We start from the raw sequence: 20,357 nt of genomic DNA, 5'->3' as shown, positions 1-20,357 counted from the left end.
GCCGAGCATGGCAGTGTTCGAGCGGACTAAGTAAAAGGTGTCTGCGTGGGTGTTGTGGCAGGTGTGATCGCCTAGACGCTGGGGTAGCGTGTGTGATCACCAGGCCCACGGGCGCGCGGCGCCCCGCCCGGGAGCACGCGTGTAGTGGCGGTGCCGGCGGGTGCACACATGGGGCTGTGGGCCTCAAGGTGTAGTGGCGCCCCTACCAAGGCGCGCGGCGCCTCGTCTCGTTACTTTGGTATCAACCCTGATCTTCCCCCATGTAACATTCATAACTACGTTGTAACATTTTATGATATTAATGCAATGACCCTATTCCTCCACTGGGCTGTATCCACTCCCTTTCCTCTAATTACTTATATACAACCTAAATCTATTGCAAGAGACTTCCATTGCAAGAGATCAAGGCTGCTCAGTGTTCTGCTCCAAGCACTGAGGACGACACGCGCCAGATTTGAGCAATTGTCCTAGCTCCGAATTTGACTGCGTGTCAACTGGTATCAGAGCCTATAATCCAAATGAATCGGGTTGTGATAACTGGTACATCATAACGTATTGAATCAAATGCACCAAAACCTCCAAAATATTAAAATATATACATAAATATAGTAATGATTATGACATAAAATCCTTTTTGCTATAAATTTAATGTCCAAAATTCTGTCGAAGTATTAGAAAATGGGAGAAAATCAGAATATCATTCTAAAAATATATTGAATTATTTTCCCTTAACTAACATGAATTTATGATCATTTTAGTGGAAATTAACAATACACTATAGAAAAATGATATTTAAATTAGTATGTTATTTTGAATCAATAACCACATCTAGTAGTTGATGCATCACCCTCTGTACAAGATTTAGCGTCTCGCTCTGATGACCTTGCATATTCCTTCAAAAAAATGCACAATCTTGTAACCTTTAGTATATTTCAAACTTATGTGGCATGATTTTATCCACATAATATTTTGTGATTTTAACCCTTGCTTATTAATGATTATAACCATAACTTTAACATACACAATGTCCATAGTTGTTACTGTTGCATAACTGATTTCTTACCCCCCGGATTCTAACATTGTAATATATATATGAGTATTTGGTCAAAAATAAAGTGAACTCGGATGTTAAGAGTTTAGTTTGCCATTTATAATTGAGTTAGTCAATAAATTTCATATAAGATATTGAATTTTAAAAATATGATTAGATATTGATGAGAGAGAGAGTTATCGGGAAACATGAATGAGTAATTAATGACTTATAATTGAGTTAGTCAATAAATTTTGATTTATAAGATGATAAATACATAGAACTATGATGGTAAGTTGATAAGGCGATCATAATGGTAGATGTATGTGAAAAAGATAGGGATATATAGATAGTAGAGAGAGATGAGGGATAAAGTGAATGTGGATGGATATATATATATATATATATATATATATATATATATATATATATATATATATAGATCAGTGGATGAGGAAGACTATAAATGGATTTATGTTGATAAAAAATAATTACTATGTAACTGCAAGAAAAGCATTATAATTCCTTCTATTCAGCTAGGATCAAGGTGCCTTGCTGTTGCAGGAAATCCCCTCAACTTCTTTTAATGTCTTCAAGCTTTACTCAAATGTTTGCACCATGAAATATACAGTGATTATGAAATCTCGTTTTCTCACTAGGCTTCCATTCCAGAGGCAATTCCAAGATAGTTTTTACATGGACATAAGGATTTATTTTTATCCAAGTGTATGATGAAGATATTAGATAAAGACAAAGTTTCCATCGAAATTTTAGCCAAAATGCCTCATAACTTATTTGGTAACGGATTCTGAAGTTGAATCATTGTAAAAAAATAGTTTTTCTCTCTCTCTATTGATCTAATTGTTAGAATGCTAGAGTTTTAGTGGAATTCTGAAATTTGACAAATATTATTCCAAGAATATTTGCATGAACTGTCAATATGATGGTGCATCATATTTTTAAATTATTCAAAACATGCACCTAGTTGCTCATGGTCATTCCATTTCAGCCTTTCATATCATGAGACACATGTCTCACGGTATGGTGCTGAAATGTAATATTTATTAAAATTTTAATCATGACTTTTCTACTGTTGACGAAAATTCACCATACACATGTCCAGTTGACATGTCTCCTGCTTACTCACCACACTTATGGAGATTTTAATCCCAGATTTTTGGTATTTACACATGTATGTTGCATCCATTTATATTTTTTATGTATAAATCATATTTAAATACGTGATGTGAATATTCTAAACCTCATAAAATCAAATTAAAATAAAAAACTATTTTAATTTGGAAAAATATTTTCTGTATGAATTTTATGTCAGAAAATTGAATAAAAGTGTCAAATAAATGATAAAATCATTCTAAGAAGTGATTTAATCATTTTAAGATTGATAACCCATATATGAGGATTTTAATTTAAATAAACATGTAAAATTCATGAGCTTAAGGAAATAGTTAGTGTGGTCTAAAATTTATAACCTGGATATAGTGATTATTTGGCATTGAAAATTATTGGGCCTAAACTGCATATATAGTTTATCCACAATTCATCGCCTTAAGTTTACTTGGGTCCTCTTGTTAGTTCAGTCACTTCAGATACAAGATGCAATATTTTACAAAGAATTCTCAGATGAGGTATACATGGAGAAAACTTCAAGTTACATTGTCTGTCAATTTCCCATTTATTGGGCCCATCTAAATTGTACCTCTATATCCACTGTTATTTGGGCTTTATTGGAACACTAGAGCTTGGTCACTTAATGCTTGAAAATTCTCTGGGAAAACCATATAATCACAGACTATGGGTTTATGTCATGCACTGAGATGAAGATAGGTTTGTTGATGCGTTTTTCTATGGGAATTATTCAAGCATTAGTGTCGGCATACTAATGCACATTCTTATCATCACTAACTATGGCCTCATGTCATGTCTCACCGGAGACTTTTCAACCATCCCAGTACAGCTGCATTATACCAGTTGAGCCATTACAAGAAGACAGTGGTATGAGCCAGAGTAAAATATGAAATTAGGAAAATATTGAATCCAAAATTATAGGAAAACTGGTACAATAAGATATGAATATCAATGGTAAACAACCCATAAATATTCCACCACAACGGATTTGTGACGCATGGCACAGGTCATCCTTTTCAAATAGCTTACGATATCATGTTGCTTCCTTTATTTTCAACCTTTTTATATCTTATTTTCATGGCATCATATCTCAATGACTAACATACTTTCAGTCCAAATGAATCTCAAAATAAGGACTATGATTCATTATAACAACTCAAAACTATCACGGTGGCACCACTCACAATGAGAACACTAGTGGACAGTTTTATCAATCATCCATAAACTTAAAAGGATAAGTTTTTTGGTAGAAAATATAGATGCATGAATTTCTATATTTTTGGGTCATCTCACATTCTTGATCAAGATACACCACATATTTTGATAATTGACAGGAATGCTACTCAACCAAAGACTCAAGAACACAAAAATTTATACCTAGGTGATCGACATGAGATTTAGGCGATGACAACATTTCTCTCAAAATCAACCCTACATTGTGTTGTGGGGAAAAGGATCACCAAAAAACTTATGTGAGTCTGACAAGAACTTCTTTCCCAAAAGGGAAATCATATAGTTTTCAGCATACCCCACTTACTACATAAATTGATGTAGACAACAATGTCACTAGATAATTCATTGTTCTTGAATATGATGTATTCATTATAGGGCACATGTGGTGCTTGTAGTGAAGTCTATGAATACATGATTTGACTTAATTAATAATGATGAGATCATAATATTAAGGATAATTGAGAAGGATGTCAAAGTATCCACATAGAATAGCACTGTCTAGTCTCACTTATATGATGATCATGGCCAGTCCATAGCCATCAATGTGGAGACAGTAGGTGCTTTTTAGTGCAAATAGTTCACTGAATTAATCCTTAGGAATCGTTGAATAGTATAATACCAAAATGTTAATCCATTTGATTCACACCATGATTGTGTTAGTGGTCATTAGACTTGACATCAAAGATGTCTTGTGGAGGAAAATATGTACTATAGATATGAACATAGGCGCTCCTAATCATAGAATTATAAACAGTCTTAAATATAGTGCAATAAGAAGTTTACAGAGACAATTTTGTGATCAAGATGATACAGGAAGTCCTTGGCCGAGGTAGTGGAATATCGGGTGAGAGTTCAAAGATTTCCAAATGCATCAGTACTAACTCAGATAAGTGATGCGGATTTGGTAGTGGACCATACCGTAAGTCGTCCTAAGACCATAAATTGGTTTGGCACCTAATGTTTTGGAGTCTCCACACATCAATTGGGTTAAATAAATCCATCATCAATTGATCTATATGATGATATAGTTAATCTATTTGGAAGCCTAGTAAAGATTATTAGGCCACTTGGGTCATTAAACTAGACTGATACATGGGTCAATATGATTCAATGCAAATTGTTCCTTTTTACGTTGAAGTTATACTTAAAATTGAGGGTTGTTATCAAAAATAACCACTTAGTATAAATGAGGAAAGGTTGTGAGAAAAATTCACCTAGTCTAGAATTGTTTAGCGCTCTTTCCCTTCTTCCTTCTCCCCTTATCTCCTCTCCATTCCCGATGTGATCGAGATGGCATAATCACAAAGATCAAGCATGAACGAGGATCAACAAGGCGAGGGAAGAAATTCCACGTGTTACAGATCACATGGATATGTCTAAGGGCTGCACTTCAACACATCTCACTCAGAGATCTAAGAAATTACAAATGAGCTCTGTGTCCAGGTGATTTGATCATTTTTTGCTTCATCCAGCTCAAGTCCTTAGAATGCAATGGAACTAACAAGAGCTGGTCAAAGCATTGGAAAATAAGTGGTTATTTACACGCTACTCATGGACCCTGGACTAGAATATATAGTTATGAGACCAGAATATCTCCTATATCAACACTTATCTAGATGATCTGATCTTTGATCGCACAAATCCAACTATGTGAAGAAATGGCGTCCTTCAAACGTTGACAGGTTTCCCAACATGAATTTTGTCTTGATACAAACAAAGGCCAATCAAACTAACAACTCTTGGTCTAGAACTGTTAACTGAAAGGACTTCATATCAACAGTTAAATCTATCACATTCATTTAGAGTTAATGAATTCAAATTTGTTTAATAATTCTGTCACACAATATTGTTATGAATTCCTTTCAGTTCAACTATACATCATCATAATCTGCCTCATGCAAATATATTATGTTCAACAAGATATGTCATGTCTTACATGAAACATGTACCAAGTTCCTACTTCAATAGTGTCTCATTCAAACAATTTTCAATACGGCTTTCGTAATCTAAATCAATTTTGATGCGCCATTTGGTATATTTCATTCCAATGCCCCTTTCCAATATTACAACTGTTCAATTAACTTAAGATTTGATATAGAAGTACCAAGCAATGAGTTCACATAAAATGCATGACCCGATGTATGGAAAGTTTTAGGACTCACATGATCACAACCTGAGTTGTTTACTTCAATCTGACTCCAGTGAGGGGTTTATCTATCATATAGACAACACCATAATCCAAAAGTCTTGTATTTGATTTCCACAGAATCCCACCTCCAAAGAGATGAAAGATGGGTACATACATAAAAAGATCACAACCTTGGAGAGAGAAGAAAGAGAAGGCGAGAAATATGAAGGATACTTAAAGCCCTGTGGAGAGTGAGAGAAATGGAGAGTAGAGGGCCGCCAATGCCTATGCCCACCAGGGAGCATCGCCAGTTCTGAAGTCAGTCTCCACCCATGGCACGAAGATGACCTTGTCGTCGTCGACATCGGCATGAGCAAGAGCCAAGGACTGAATACACATCACAAGCAAATAGAGAGATAAGGATAAAAAAAGGGTAGATTGATGCAAGAATGCAGGTACATATGGATGGATGGATAAATGGATGGTGATATGGACAGATGAATTGGCAGAGAGACAGGCACATGGATATGCAGATAGATGGATGGAAAGCCATGCGGACCAGCAGATGGCTTGATGGGTGGCCTGACATTGGGATGAAAAGATGGATAGATGGATGGATGGATGGATGGCCCGACATTGGGATGAATAGATGGATGGATGGATGGATGGCCCGACATTGGGATGAATAGATGGATGGATGGATGGATGGCCCGACATTGGGATGAATAGATGGATGGATGGATGGATGGCCCGACATTGGGATGAATAGATGGATAGATGGATGGATGGATGGATGGATGGACTGACAGATGGATAGACGGATGGTAGGATAGACAAACAGGTGAATGGCCTGCCAGAGCGACAGAAGGATGGATGAATAATTGGCAGATGAACAAATGGATGGGTCGATGGATCGATGGATGAATGGACTAAAAGATCAGTGGATGGATGGATGAGATGGACAGACGGAAGGATGGATGGGAGGGTGGGTGGATGGATGGATATGCCAATTAAATGGTCTCAAGTTCAACTCTAGAATGAGAGATAGAAATCTAGAGAGACATAGAAATCTAGAGAAAGATATAAGTCTAGAGAGATAGAAATCCTGGGCAGGATAAAAATAGAGAGATGAAATAAAGAGAAAGAAATTGGCTCACCAGGGGAGCAGGACCCCTGACGACGCGGCCCTGGTTGTTGTACTGGGAGCCGTGGCACGGGCAGATGAACTTGTTCTCAGCAGCGTTCCATGGGACAACGCATCCAAGGTGAGTGCACACGGCGTTGATTCCATAGGTGGCAAGCGTCCGGTCGTTCTCCACGACAAGGTAGGTCGGATCACCCTGGAAAAATCCAACCAATAAGGACCATACATCTTCATGACATCATCATCACCATCAATATCATCTAATACTATAGTTATCATCATCACTACATACATCACTTTTCTACCACAAAAGTCATGCGATTTGTTCTCTCAAAAACAACATGCAGAATGGCAGCGATATCTGGAAAAGCAAATGCCATGAAGAAACAAGATAGAGTTAAAAAGATAAAAAGAAAAACACGTCCCTCAACTAGTTATAAATACTACGTTGATTTCGCAAGCATTGGTAGAAGATTAGGAGGTAGCAGGTGATATGAAGCATTTAAATTTTGTTTTGGGAGAGAAAATGCTCAGCAAGCAGATAAAGCGAAAATATATTTTTTTTGAATAAAAATACATTAAATAAAATGATACGATCTTTCTATTTTCTTAAATGTTATTATGCCTATTTACTATTAAATATTATTATTACCATGGTCCTACCAGATAAGAATAGTATCGGTAGAACATCAGTGCTAGGAACAGTCCATATAGTGGAGTAGTACAAAAATAATTGGATTCGGATAAAATGAGAACGCAGATAAATTACAGGAAAGCCGCTGCAGAACAAGTTCAGAAAAAAATGGAGTCAAGAGATTCAATTTTATGAGAGAAATCAGCACCACTAGACAGAAAATTCAACTGCCAACTAAACGGGTAAAAATCACCATTTTTCTGATCATAAATCAAAACTTGACAGAAAATCAAATCGCAACAGGATTCACCTTCAGCCCCTGAGTCAGGGTTCTGTCGTTGGGGCCGTGATTCTGAAGCCACACCGAAGCAATGACATCATTGCCAAGGGCGTCCTTCGCCGGAGTGCCTCCCCCAGAACCCCCAGAGCTGATTTTACCAAAATACAAACCATCATTAAGATAAATAGATAAACAGATTGACAGAACGTTGGATTGATGGATGAGTGGAAGATGGATGGATAGTTAGATATATCTATCCACAAATAGACAGATACATAGACAGAAAGCTACAAAAATAGATAGGAAAATAGATACATAGATCAAGAGATGGAACGAAAGAAAAATGTATATATAGATACATAAAGACCTTGATCAGAAGACACTCAATTTGGATGAAGGGAATTTTCTGAGACTCTAAGAAAGCTAATGGTATCTCTTCTTCAACTACCTAATGCTAAGATACTGCAAGAGATTATTGTGGAAACGACGACGATGATGATGATAATGATGATGATGACGATGAGGATTTTTTTTTTTGAAACGTATGATGAAGATGAGGATGAGAATGAAGATGATGAGGAGGATGAATGAGGATGATGATGATGATGATGAAAAGGATGAAAATGAGGATGACGATGAGGATGATGATGATGATGATGATGATGAAAAGGATGATAATGAGGATGGTGATGAGGAGGATGAAAATGAGGATGATGATGACACCATTAATGATGACGATGATGATGACGACGACGACAACGATGATGATGATGATGATGGCGATGATGACGACGCCAATAATGATGATGACCACGACGACAATGACGATGATGATGACGATGCCAGTAATGATGATGATGATGATGACGATGACACCAATAATGACGATGATGATGATGATGATGATGATGCCACTAGTGATGACGATGATGATGACGACGCCACTAGTGATGATGATGACGCCAATAATGATGATGATGATGATGATGACCACGCCAATAGTGATGATGATGATGATGATGACCACGCCAATAGTGATGATGATGATGATGATGACGACGCTAATAATGATGACGATAATGATGATGATGATGACCACGCCAATAGTGATGATGATGATGATGATGACGACGCTAATAATGATGACGATAATGATGATGATGATGACCACGCCAATAGTGATGATGATGATGATGACGACGCTAATAATGATGACGATGATGATGATGGCGATGACCACGCCAACAGTGATGATGATGATGATGACGACGCTAATAATGATGACGATGATGATGACGACGCTAATAATGATGACGATGATGATGATGGTGATGACCACGCCAACAGTGATGATGATGATGCTGACGGCGCTAATAATGATGACGATGATGATGAGGATGAGGATGAGGATGATGAGGAAGATGGTAACCTGGGCGGGGCGAAGAAGGCGCCATAGGGAACAAGCATCCCAGCGGAGGGAAGAGCAATGGCCCCAAGAAGCAGCAGGTTCATCAGTTCCCTCTTGCCCATGTCCGGGACCCGGTCGGCGGAAATGCTGGCCCCCATGGCCACCACCTTCCCTCTCCTCGCCATGCCGATCCCGAGACCCTTGGCCGGCTTGCAGAGCACCCCCCTCGACGGAGAAGAGAAGCCCCCATTCCTCGCCGACGCGAGCTGCTGCCCAAATCAAGAACAAACCCAAATTCAGACAACCCATATGAGAAAAAAAGAATCCCATATTCATACAACCCAGATGACAAAAGAAGAAACCCAGATTCAGACAACGCAGATGAAATTCCAGATGAGAAGAAATCCAGATTCCGACAACCCAGATGAGAAGAAACCCAGAATCAGACAACGCAGATGAAATTCCAGATGAGAAGAAATCCAGATTCCGACAACCCAGATGAGAAGAAACGCAGATTCAGACAACGCAGATGAAATTCCAGATGAGAAGAAATCCAGATTCCGACAACCCAGATGAGAAGAAACCCAGATTCAGACAACGCAGATGAAATTCCAGATGAGAAGAAACCCAGATTCCGACAACCTAGATGAGAAGAAACCCAGATTCAGACAACCCAGATGAGAAGAAACCCAGATTCAGACAACCCAGATGAAATTCCTAGAAGAGAAGAAACCCATCATCTAAAATCCTGGTGAGAAGAAACCCCGTTTCCGAGAACTCAGATGGGAAGAAACCCAGATTCAGACAACCCAGATGAGAAGAAACTCCGATTCAGACAACCCAGATGAGAAGAACCCGGATGCGAATCCAAGAGGAGGAGAAACCCATCATCGAAAACCCAGGAGAGAAGAAACCCAGATAGTGAATTCTCTCACCTGAGACGGAGAGGCTGCAGTGCAGATCGTCGCGGCCGCCATTGCTGAGCTCTGCTTGAGCTTTACTCCACGAATGGGGATATGGGGATCGGCCTCTCTCTCTCTTTGAGAGCAGCTTGTATTTGTCTTGGGGCCGAGCTGTTGTGTGGGCGCTGGGCTGGGCAGGAGAGGTTTCGGATAACCTCGTGGTCGGGGACGTGTGGCTGGACTTAGGCCACAACATCTAATGGATTTCCACCAGAAAAAATTATTATTCCAAAGGTGAAGAATTTTTTTTTGGGAAAACAATTTATCAAAGCTGATTGACCCCCAAATTATCCTCTCATTTTGCACCTTGGTCTACGAAATCTAAGGTGTTGATCCCACTGGCTCATTGATCATCAAAATATCATGGGTTAGTGTTTATTTGTTGAGACAGTTTTTTTCAGTAACAAGATACTTCAAAAGATCCCAAATTTGAGAAGCAGTTCAGGGTATCCACAAAAATTAGCCTTTGTTTTCTATAATTCACCGAAGCTTGGTCATAATCCCTTGGCCCATACTACTACATTATACTATGGGCTTCTAGAATCTCTGCCAAATTTCCAGAAACTGGTTAAGTTTTGGATAGGCTTTGCAGATGGATGACGGAATCAGATGTGGAACGGATGGAACGGGACCATACAGACATTTGGTCCTCATCCGTCAACGAAACCAAACTAATTGTCCTGAATGACTCCCATCTATTTCCGGATCCCATCCAAAATGATTCGGTTCCCCAACCGTACCCATCTTGGAAACGGGTCCACATTGAACTATCCATGATCCATGGTGATGGGCGCAACTAGATGCATATCCCCAGCCAGTCAGATAGGAGTCAGATTAGTTCAATTGAGCATAAAGTGGAAAACCATATCAATTCAACATGTGGTTAGGGACTGGTTATAGATGTGACAAGGTAAACAGTCATTGGCTAGCTTTGCTACCAAGATGGTCCCATCCATCCAAATATCATTTTCTGAGGCAAAAACTTTATAGTTCCCTTGCTTGTATAGGATCAGGGTGCTACACTAGAGCCAAGGTATTAAGAGAGTAGAGTTTCTTAAAGAGGATTAGAGAAAGATTGTTTCAGTCAAATATATATTTTGATAAGTCTTAATATATTTTATTTAGTAATTAATATACACATATAAAAACATCATAAAGTTGGAAAGAATAATGATTAAGATTGAAGTATAAATATTTGTTCATTTTGATATAAGAATAAATGGAGTTGATACATATGATATGGGAAGAAATTAACATGTATGCAGGTGAGTGTAGTGATTGTCACTATGGTGGGGGCAAGTGAAAAAATGGAGCGCGAATTATGAGTTGCCATGTGATGCTCATGAGCATGGACAACACAAGCAAAATGGGGACCAAAGCTAGCATGCAAGTGTGTGCATAATGATTTATGTTGGTTGGAATGATGGAGATGGATGGGATCCAAATCATTAATATGTTGATGATCGTGTCCTGAGCTCTCAATGTCTCTCCCCTGTGTTACATTCTTATTTCCAACATGATGAGACATTTTTTTATGCAATGAGAGGGGTGAGAAAGAGTAGTTACTTGATCCTCGAGAATGTGGTGGCCTTTTGTCTGGTCTCTGCCAAATAATATCCAAAATGGGGAGAGGTAGAGGAGAGGATAATATTTATACCTTTGGAATAATAATTGAAGTGTAATAATTTATATTCAAATGTCTCCCAGTTATTTCTTCCTCTTCTCATTGATTGTGAGCTCATTTCTTTGAATTTCATGTTTCTTTTCCTTTTGGATGGGTTAGTCAATTAAGCCAGGTCATGGTTCTCACCCCTCTAGCTATGTCTTTAAACTAGAGATAGCCCAGTAGCTCAATAAACCCAATGGATTAACTTCAAGCACATATTGAATCCATCAACCCGTACATAATGATCTTAGATAATTCTGATGGATATTATGTGTCTATCAAGACAATCATGTTATCTAAGTTCATTAAATGAAATATTTATTCATTATTATTCCCGTTTTCTGTTTATAATGAAGTCCATGGATACATAAAATGGTCTAGTGAATTAAGATGCAGATCATAATATAGAGAGCACCATTGTTTAAACATGCATTCTAGATATTCCTATTTGATGGATAATCGATATGGAAATCAAACTACGCAGATAGAATATCACTATCTAATCCTAATTATATGATAAGTATGGCTGATCATATGGCCATTAGTGTGGAGACACTAAGGACAGACGGTGGGTTCCCTTTAGAGAAAGATTTCAATGAATAGATCTGTATGAATCCCTGAATAGTATTATACCTAGATGTTAATCCGGTTGATTCATGTCATGGTTATATAAGTGATCTGTTGACTTGAGACACCAAGGACATTTGGTGGATCGACAACTATGTATTCACTACGGCTTACGAACCTCTAACTTAGGGATTCATACATGTCTTAGCTAGGATATAGTAAGAAATAGACAGAGGTGATTGAGTGGTCAAAACAATATTGTCTGCCGTTGGTATAGGATGACATTGACTCAACCAAGATGATGCAGCAAAATCCTCGGCCATGGTAGTGAGGATAGGTGAGAAGGTGCTCTTGTATGATCTTAATTACACACGGTCTGAAACTAACTGAATGACAGATTAGTCTTTGATGATTAACCATACCCCAAGGCATTCAAGAGTATCGTGCAGATGAAGGAGAGGATAACTAATAATGGAGAAGGTTACATAAGAGAGTTTAATGACCACTCTATACCTTCTAGAGCACAAGGTATAGCTTGACACCACATGATCTGGAAACTTAACCTATTGGTTGGGTTAAATCGATCCTTGTTACATATTGATATAGTTAAGTACTGAGCCTAATGACATTGGGCCTTTAAATTTATCAAATAGATTGACATATGGGCCTAGAGGTCACACACATAAGATTAATGGATGTTTAAAGATATACTTTATTAATAAGGATTTTTTATGAAAAATTCTTGATAATTTTATGGGGGCACCCATTTTAGATGCCCATGCCAGCCAGATCTGGGTGTCCCTTTACGAAAGCAGATTGTGTACTTAACTTAATGTTGTTGTAATTTTAATTTTCCAAAAATCAAATAAATTTGATAAAAAAATAAAAAAATCACGCAAATGTATAGTAGGAGTGAGGTCATCTCCATAAGGAATGGCCTTTAGAGGTGAATGTAATAACAGAGTTATAGTTATAGAAGTAATAGTATTAATAAGGATAGTGATTTTAATAAGTGACAAGTATTTAGTAAGTGAGAAAAGTTAAATGGAGGAGAGAACTAAATATGAGAGGGAGATTATCAGATATTATTTATATATTTTTATAGATATTAAAGATAATAAAAAAGTATGATAGTGAGATAGAATAGAAAATACTATGAATAGGAGCTAGGAGGTCATTTAGTTAATTAATAGTAGGCAATATCGAAAATAGAAAGTGGATATAATGATAATGGTTATTAAGATTTTAGTTAGATAGGGAATAAGAGGTTATAGTAATAAGATGTAAGTAGTTAGTTGATAGAAGTGTTTAGTTTAGTAAGATGTAAGAAGAATGAAAGAGAGAAGAAGTATTATAAAAGTAGGAGAAAGTGGGTATTATGAATTGAGTGATGGATTGGAGCAGATGAAAATATGTATATGTATGCTTGGATTTTAAGACTATGGAAGATAAGTGGAAGTATATGGATTATTTAATTAGTAAGAGCATTAAGTAGATAGGTAAGAAGAATATCTAAGATAGTAGAGCTAACTAGATATCACGATGAATTTATTTTTGTTTGAGTTTAGAAAAGCTTAAGTAGAAGGGATAATAATAAGAGGAGAAGGAAATAGGAGTGCATATGCTTATATAAATGCAGATCTGGATGTTTTAGAGATTAATGAGAAGATGTATTATCTAATTCAGAAAAAACTTAAGGAATTATTAGGTCATAGAGAGAAAGAAAGAAGAGATAGAGAGGTTAAGAATATTAAGTAGATCAATATTAAGGTGTTTTTACGATTTTATATTTATAATTATCCTAGGTAGGTAGTAATATAGTCTATATTTGAAATATATTTTTATGTATTTCTATATATTTTTATAATTTGAAATCATCAGAGAAATGTGAAAAATCAAGGAAAATCATCAAAGAGGCTGACTTAAGAAAAAAACAGGAACTTCAATTTGAGAACAGATTTAGATAAACCACAACTATCGAGTGGAATATGATGCAAAATCTCTACCCAAGAGTTTTGGAATATCACTAAAGTGCCCTGATTTGGGCGGCTAAGGTTGGGGGCGTCATTCTCTGACCCTTGGCTTCAACGTGCGTCTCAGCCGTCTACCACCGTGATGGTGCGCTTATAGGACAAATCTGGAGCTCTATGGGAGTCTTCTTGAGCAGGCCAAAACTCCTCGGAGCCGTTATCTTGTCCAATTTGGCCAGACTAGCCTGAGAAGGGTCCTCCATCATCGTCTCATATCTGGATTAGAAGATAAAAAAATTGGGGGCCATTGAGCCCCATGAACACCTTGGGAAGGATCTCACATGGTCGTTGATGCACTGGGACGGCTTGAGGGTCCTCCCACGCTGTCAGATTGCCTTGGCGATCCCCCCTCCCCCCATCGGTCTAAAACTGCCTTCTGGTGATAGTGTTGACAACCACAAGCAGAGATGGATGGAACTGCCCATGAGCCATGTCATGGTTCGGTGCACCTAAGGTTCGCCATTTTTTACCAAATTTTGGTAAAACCGGACCAAACCGATATCGTCGATTCGGGTTTCATGGTTTTACCAAAATTTTGGTGAAGGTTTCGGTTCAAACTGCAAATCGGACCAAAAACTGAACCAAAAAATGAATATGCAAAATGTTAAATAAATATGTAGGAACCAGGATTTGAAACCTTGCCTCCTTTTCCTAAGCGCACTCCTTCTACCAACTCTGCCATAATGATATTATGAAGATGAAAAATAAATAAAAAATATATTCATATAAAAATAAATTTATTAAAATTACAGATCCAAGAGGAAACGGTTTCCCACCTTTCTGGCTTCTAGGGGAGGATCTTGCACGAGTCATTGCTCGCGGTCGCTGCCTACATTTTGTGTTGCTGCCACTAGTTTTTGTCACTCTCAATAGTGCCGCCATCAACATCATCATCGTTTTATCTCTTCTCACGACTTCTTGTTGTCCATTCTTCAAAGTATCACCAACTTTGTCCATGGATTTGAGTGGAGACAAGGTATATCCCATATTTTTTATTTATTTACTTTAATTGATATTGAATGTTGGTAGTATTTTTCATTACATAGGTTTCATCAAATCATGCCCAAATCGAAACTAATTTGCCAATGACTGAAGATGAGAATTCTCACCGTAAGAGAGTTTCACCTGTCTTGAAATACTATATAAAAAAGAGTAATGGAGAATATCAATGCAAGCTTTGTAAGGAGAAGGAGTTGATTGTGAAAAAAGACAAGACAGGCAGCATAATAAGGTTATGGACACACTTGAAAAAGTTTCATGCCGTTGTTCATAGGCAACTTAAGCCTTCATCTTGTGAGAAACCTGTATCAGAATATTTTCACAGTGCAACAGAATTTACAGGTAAAACACCAGAGCAAACAAAAGCAGAGCTATTAGATCACATCATCAATACTAATGCCATTCTCGATTATTGAACATCCAAAGTTCAAAAAAACGTGCGAGTATTTTGCACAATGTACTTTGAAGCTTCCAAGTGCCAAGACAATTCAGCGTGCAGCGGATGAAAGATTTGAAGAAGAGAAATCACAGTTTAAAGAGGAGCTTAGCCGGGTTGAAAAAGTCTCACTTACACTGGACACTTGGACTACCACCAATCGTGTGGCTATTTTTGGGATAACAATTCATCGGATTGATGCCGAATGGAAGCTCTGTGAATGAATTCTCAGTGTAAAGCAATTAATTGGATCACATGAGGGCTCATACTAGCAGAGATTTTACGCTTAGTTTTGAAAGATTAGAATTTGACTCACAAGGTAATTGGTGTTTTCTTAGCTTTTTCCTCTTATCACTAAATAATTAACACTATTTTTTCTCCTTTTATAGGTATTTTCCATCACAACTGATAATGCTAGTAATAATACTACAGTGGTTGCAACCTTAGAAAACTATTAAAGGATACTGGCTCCAAGTTCAACAAGCAACACCATGCACCATGTATGGCACATGTTTTAAACTTATCTGTACAGCGAGGCTTGAAGGAGCTAGGTATTTAATTATGGTAAAACTTTTATTTCATTGATTTTTGAAAGTTATTCTTTTAAAATGTATGAAAGTGTTTTTTTATTGATATGAAGGTGCCAAAAATATAATTGAAGTGGGGACTGAGCAACATGAAAGTACAATTGAAGAAAACATTCCAAGGTCATTCAAAGATATTCTCTATAGACTTTGAAAACTAGTCATTGCTGTTGGAGCTTCACTGCAACGACTTCACCACTACCAAAATATATGTGAGAAATTGGGCATGGAAAACTGTAATCTACTCATTGAAGATGTCCCTACAAGATGGAACTCAACATATGATATGGTTGAAGCAGCTTGGGAAAAAATAAGAGTATTAGAGAAGATGACGAGTGACTATCTCAACACCAACAATGTGAACTTTTCCATCACATATGAAGAGTGGGATCTCCTAAAGCTTTTTTCAGGTGAACTTCAAGTTTTTCATGACATAACTGAGGTAATTTCAAAGTCCAAGTCTGTTACATCATCAACAGTTTTAAGAGCTTATGAATTTCTATCAAGAAAATTGCAAGCATCAATTGAAGGTCTAGACAACGCTCTTCAAAGTGAAGTAAGGGTACCCTTAAGCTTTGAACAATCAAGGTCTCTTAAAAGTACATATGTTGCCATGAATGATAAATTACTAGAGTATGAGGTTCTCTCAAAGACTATGCCTATGCTGTATATTGCTACAATGCTCGACCCAAAAATGAAGTTTGCATTTATTCCAATAAGTGATCAGAATTCTATCATTCAGTATGTACTTAGGTTGCTTGAAACTACTTTGTTGACTTCAAATCCACATTCAGTTGTTGAAGATAGACCTGTTCCAAGTGCCAAATGATCAAATGTAATTATTGCATTGATGGAGCCATAGCAAACGAACACAACAATGGTACCAATATCTACTAGAGATGAAGTTGAAGGTTATCTAAGTGAACCTCGCATTGGTGCTGAGGATGATTCACTTGAATGGTGGCATCATATTGGATTGAAAAAATACCCACGTCTTGCTATCCTTACACAATAGTTCTTATCAATCTGTGCATCAAGTGCTCCATCAGAGCGTCTTTTTTCTACATGGTGAAGAATGTGACATTTAAAAGAGGAAGGTTATCAGCAGAAACAATATCAATTCTTATGACTATGAAATGTTGGGCTCGTGATGACCATGTGGATGATGAGGTAATAGAATCTGAAGCAGATGATGATGTAGAAGAACTCAAATGAGTCATATTTTATATGTTTAAGGTGGCATTCTTATCTCTTTGAAAAACATTTTTCAATTTGTGTCATCTTATTCATAATTTATGATGCTTTTGTATGATTTTTACAGGTTAAGAAGATAGATCATGATGCATGGCTTGAAGTGATGTAATGTCACATTGGAGTCAAAGCAAGAAAAGTTAGGAGCATGCAAATATAAGGAGCCACGTGTTGTGGGATCTCTTAGAACAAAAACTTTACATATTTAAAAACTCAATAACTTATCTATATTTAGTACTTTTTCCTCGTAAAAATTTCAAATAAAGAACTCTTAGACATCTTACATGAATCTTCTTTGATTTGTGATGAATCAATTGTGAAAATGATTTAAGTACATTCTAAAATTGATTGACTCACTTTTTAATTAAGCATTTTACCTATATTTTGATTTTAATTTTTTAACTTTGATCTTGATTTTGGGTTGGTATTCATGACCGAACTATAGGTTTTATCGAACCGAACCGATCTTGGACCGAACCAAGGCCATGCCAAAGTTTAGGTATAGGTTTAGGTTTTTCCAAAAAACCGTTATCGAGACCAACACTGTCATTCCCTAGGTGCACCCATGAGCCATGTCAGCACCCCATCATCAACCTCATCGCTCGTCCATTTTCTCGCTCCTGATTCATCATTCACGGGGCCCAATCATCCTCGTTAGCCATTGTTGTCGATCAGAGACCCACACAAGGGATACACGAACAAAGTTTAAATATAGTCAGGACCATCCGATCTTCCTTATGGAGATCTGACAGTCGAGATTAGACTCCCACTTATGAAGTGGCATGTTATGACATGAGCTTCAGGCCAAATTGTTTTGAAGCCTGTTCATAATTCCTTTTAGTTCTCTAAATATTGCGGCCCAATAGGCCGCGATCCCTTTATTGCTTCTCAGGCCAACCCAATGTGGATCTGAAATAAATATGCAAATCTAATCCCATATTGTAAAATTTTAAAACATGTAATGTTATATAAACTCCGTTCGATGTTATGGTATTAAATAATTAACCTCCCCTCTCAAGCACATGCACGGGCCTCTGTGTGGGACTCATATATGTTCCCATGTGGGCCTTTTGTGGGCCTCCATGTGGTCCATTTTGTAGCTCTTAGGTGCAGTGGCACTCACCGACTATAGGCGGGCTTGAGTGCCTCTTCACTTGCTTGCCTATAGCCGGCTTGAGTGCTGCTGGTGCATGGCTCATAAACTATTATTATTATTATTTTATTTTATTTTTATTATTTATTTTCCTTAAAAAAATATAAGCTAAAATACGAGAGAGAGGAGGATAAAAATCATTAAATATTATAAGCATATTTTCAATAAGAATTAGTGGTTTGGTAAATTATGCTACACATTATATTAAAAGGTATTATTTTTACCAATTGCTTCATCCAATGCATGAGATTAAAATTCCTATAAAGATGAGGATAATATAGATAAAATGATCTCAAAATTGGCATTAGAATGTGCATAATTTCATGGTGCGTTTAGAGTTTGTCATCATTATTTATTATTTATTTGTTTTATCCACTCAATTTACGAGCATTTTTTGATTGTGAGGAGATCAACAAGGTCTTGAAGAAGAGCTGGAGAAGAAGGAGAGGAAATCCAGCATTCTAGTCTTGTGGATACTTTTAGAGACCAGTCAAGCGAACAGCTTGAAGAAGCTCTCCTAGGAAGAAAGTGAAGGGTACAAAAAGTTCCACATAAGTACATAACATTTGATATGTTTAAGATAATGACTTGGATTCGATTTATACTTTTGGCACATATGAAACTGTTTTCTAGCGTTCAATCAACTGTTTTCTAGCCTCCATATATGAGACTAAGAAATATTTATCAACAGTAAAAATGCTTGAGTCTTGAAGGATTATTTAAATATATCCAAATATCAAAATAATTAAATTTGTAAGATATTGAGGAATTTTAATGAAATTCTATTTATAACATCATATATTCTTGAGTTAAAGTATTGAACCCATATGAAACACATTTTATGAGCATACAAATCATGTTATTAGTCTCTCATTTTTTTTCTATGGATTCACAATTTTTCATCAAATATCTTGATGCGCTTTCACTTAAATAAATCTCAAGATGTTGCGAGAAAGATTCAATGTAGTCATGTGGGGTTAATCTTATAATGTATCTAAATGTGGGAAATCATGGATATCAGAACTTTGGTCTGAATTCATCCAATTCAGTGTTTCATGAATAAGTAATGTCTAACCTTTTATGTTTCTAGAACTTTATTAAATATGGAATTTAAGTACTTGAACCCATAGGATAATAATGATTTTGTGGTTGTACACTTGCTTTGCCAATGGTGGTGGTTACAAAAGCATTATATGTGTGAAAAACCAATCTTTTGTGTGGGTTAAGATGTGGTATATAATATGTCCAAACTTGGAGTGTTCATAATCATTATTTGAATGTAAACTTAACCAATAATTTTTATCTGACTTTTCCACTTAATTACTAAATAATTAGGGGGTCAATCGATGGAGAGGCAGGAATTTAATTTCTTAATTTTTCTAAGCCAAGAATGGTAGAAATATGTTTAGAACGAGAATTATGTATTTATATTTTCTATAATTTTTTAGGATTTTATTTATTTATATTGAATTTATTTTGATTTATTTGGTTAAATGAAATGAATAAAATAAAATAAAAATAAATAAAATTATGGGCAATGAATAAAATAAAAATTACCCCAATTGGTAGTGACATTATGTGCAATGGGGCATTTTTAGATAGTTGGTGCAGAACCAAGAGTCAGGTCAATGGGTGTACCATTCCCTCTAAACCACTTACAGAATTAGCTGAAGTGCCCACATTTTGGGGAAGTCTGCAAAGAGGGC

General features: G+C 36.8%; 1 protein-coding gene across 2 annotated transcripts; it reads right to left on the bottom strand.

Moving 5' to 3' along the window:
- Window positions 1-5,643: 5,643 nt before the first annotated feature.
- Window positions 5,644-10,099, bottom strand: PETC (photosynthetic electron transfer C). Of its 2 annotated transcripts, none has more exons than XM_078591575.1 (5): window positions 9,939-10,099; window positions 9,025-9,272; window positions 7,626-7,743; window positions 6,695-6,877; window positions 5,644-5,924 (listed from the first exon to the last, which is right to left on the bottom strand). In XM_078591575.1, exons 1-5 carry the CDS (start codon window positions 9,978-9,980, stop codon window positions 5,823-5,825), a joined length of 693 nt encoding a protein of 230 aa, XP_078447701.1. In that variant the 5' UTR covers window positions 9,981-10,099; the 3' UTR covers window positions 5,644-5,822. The 2 variants fall into 2 exon arrangements, with proteins under 2 accessions (XP_078447701.1, XP_078447702.1); XM_078591576.1 differs by having other exon boundaries at window positions 9,025-9,269; window positions 9,939-10,098.
- Window positions 10,100-20,357: the final 10,258 nt, after the last annotated feature.

This window comes from Wolffia australiana, chromosome 2 (assembly GCF_029677425.1).
Source record: "Wolffia australiana isolate 7733 chromosome 2, ASM2967742v1".
Taxonomy (NCBI): domain Eukaryota; kingdom Viridiplantae; phylum Streptophyta; class Magnoliopsida; order Alismatales; family Araceae; genus Wolffia; species Wolffia australiana.
The sequence above is the reverse complement of the archived record's forward strand: the minus strand, read 5'-3'. Positions and strand labels throughout refer to the sequence as shown.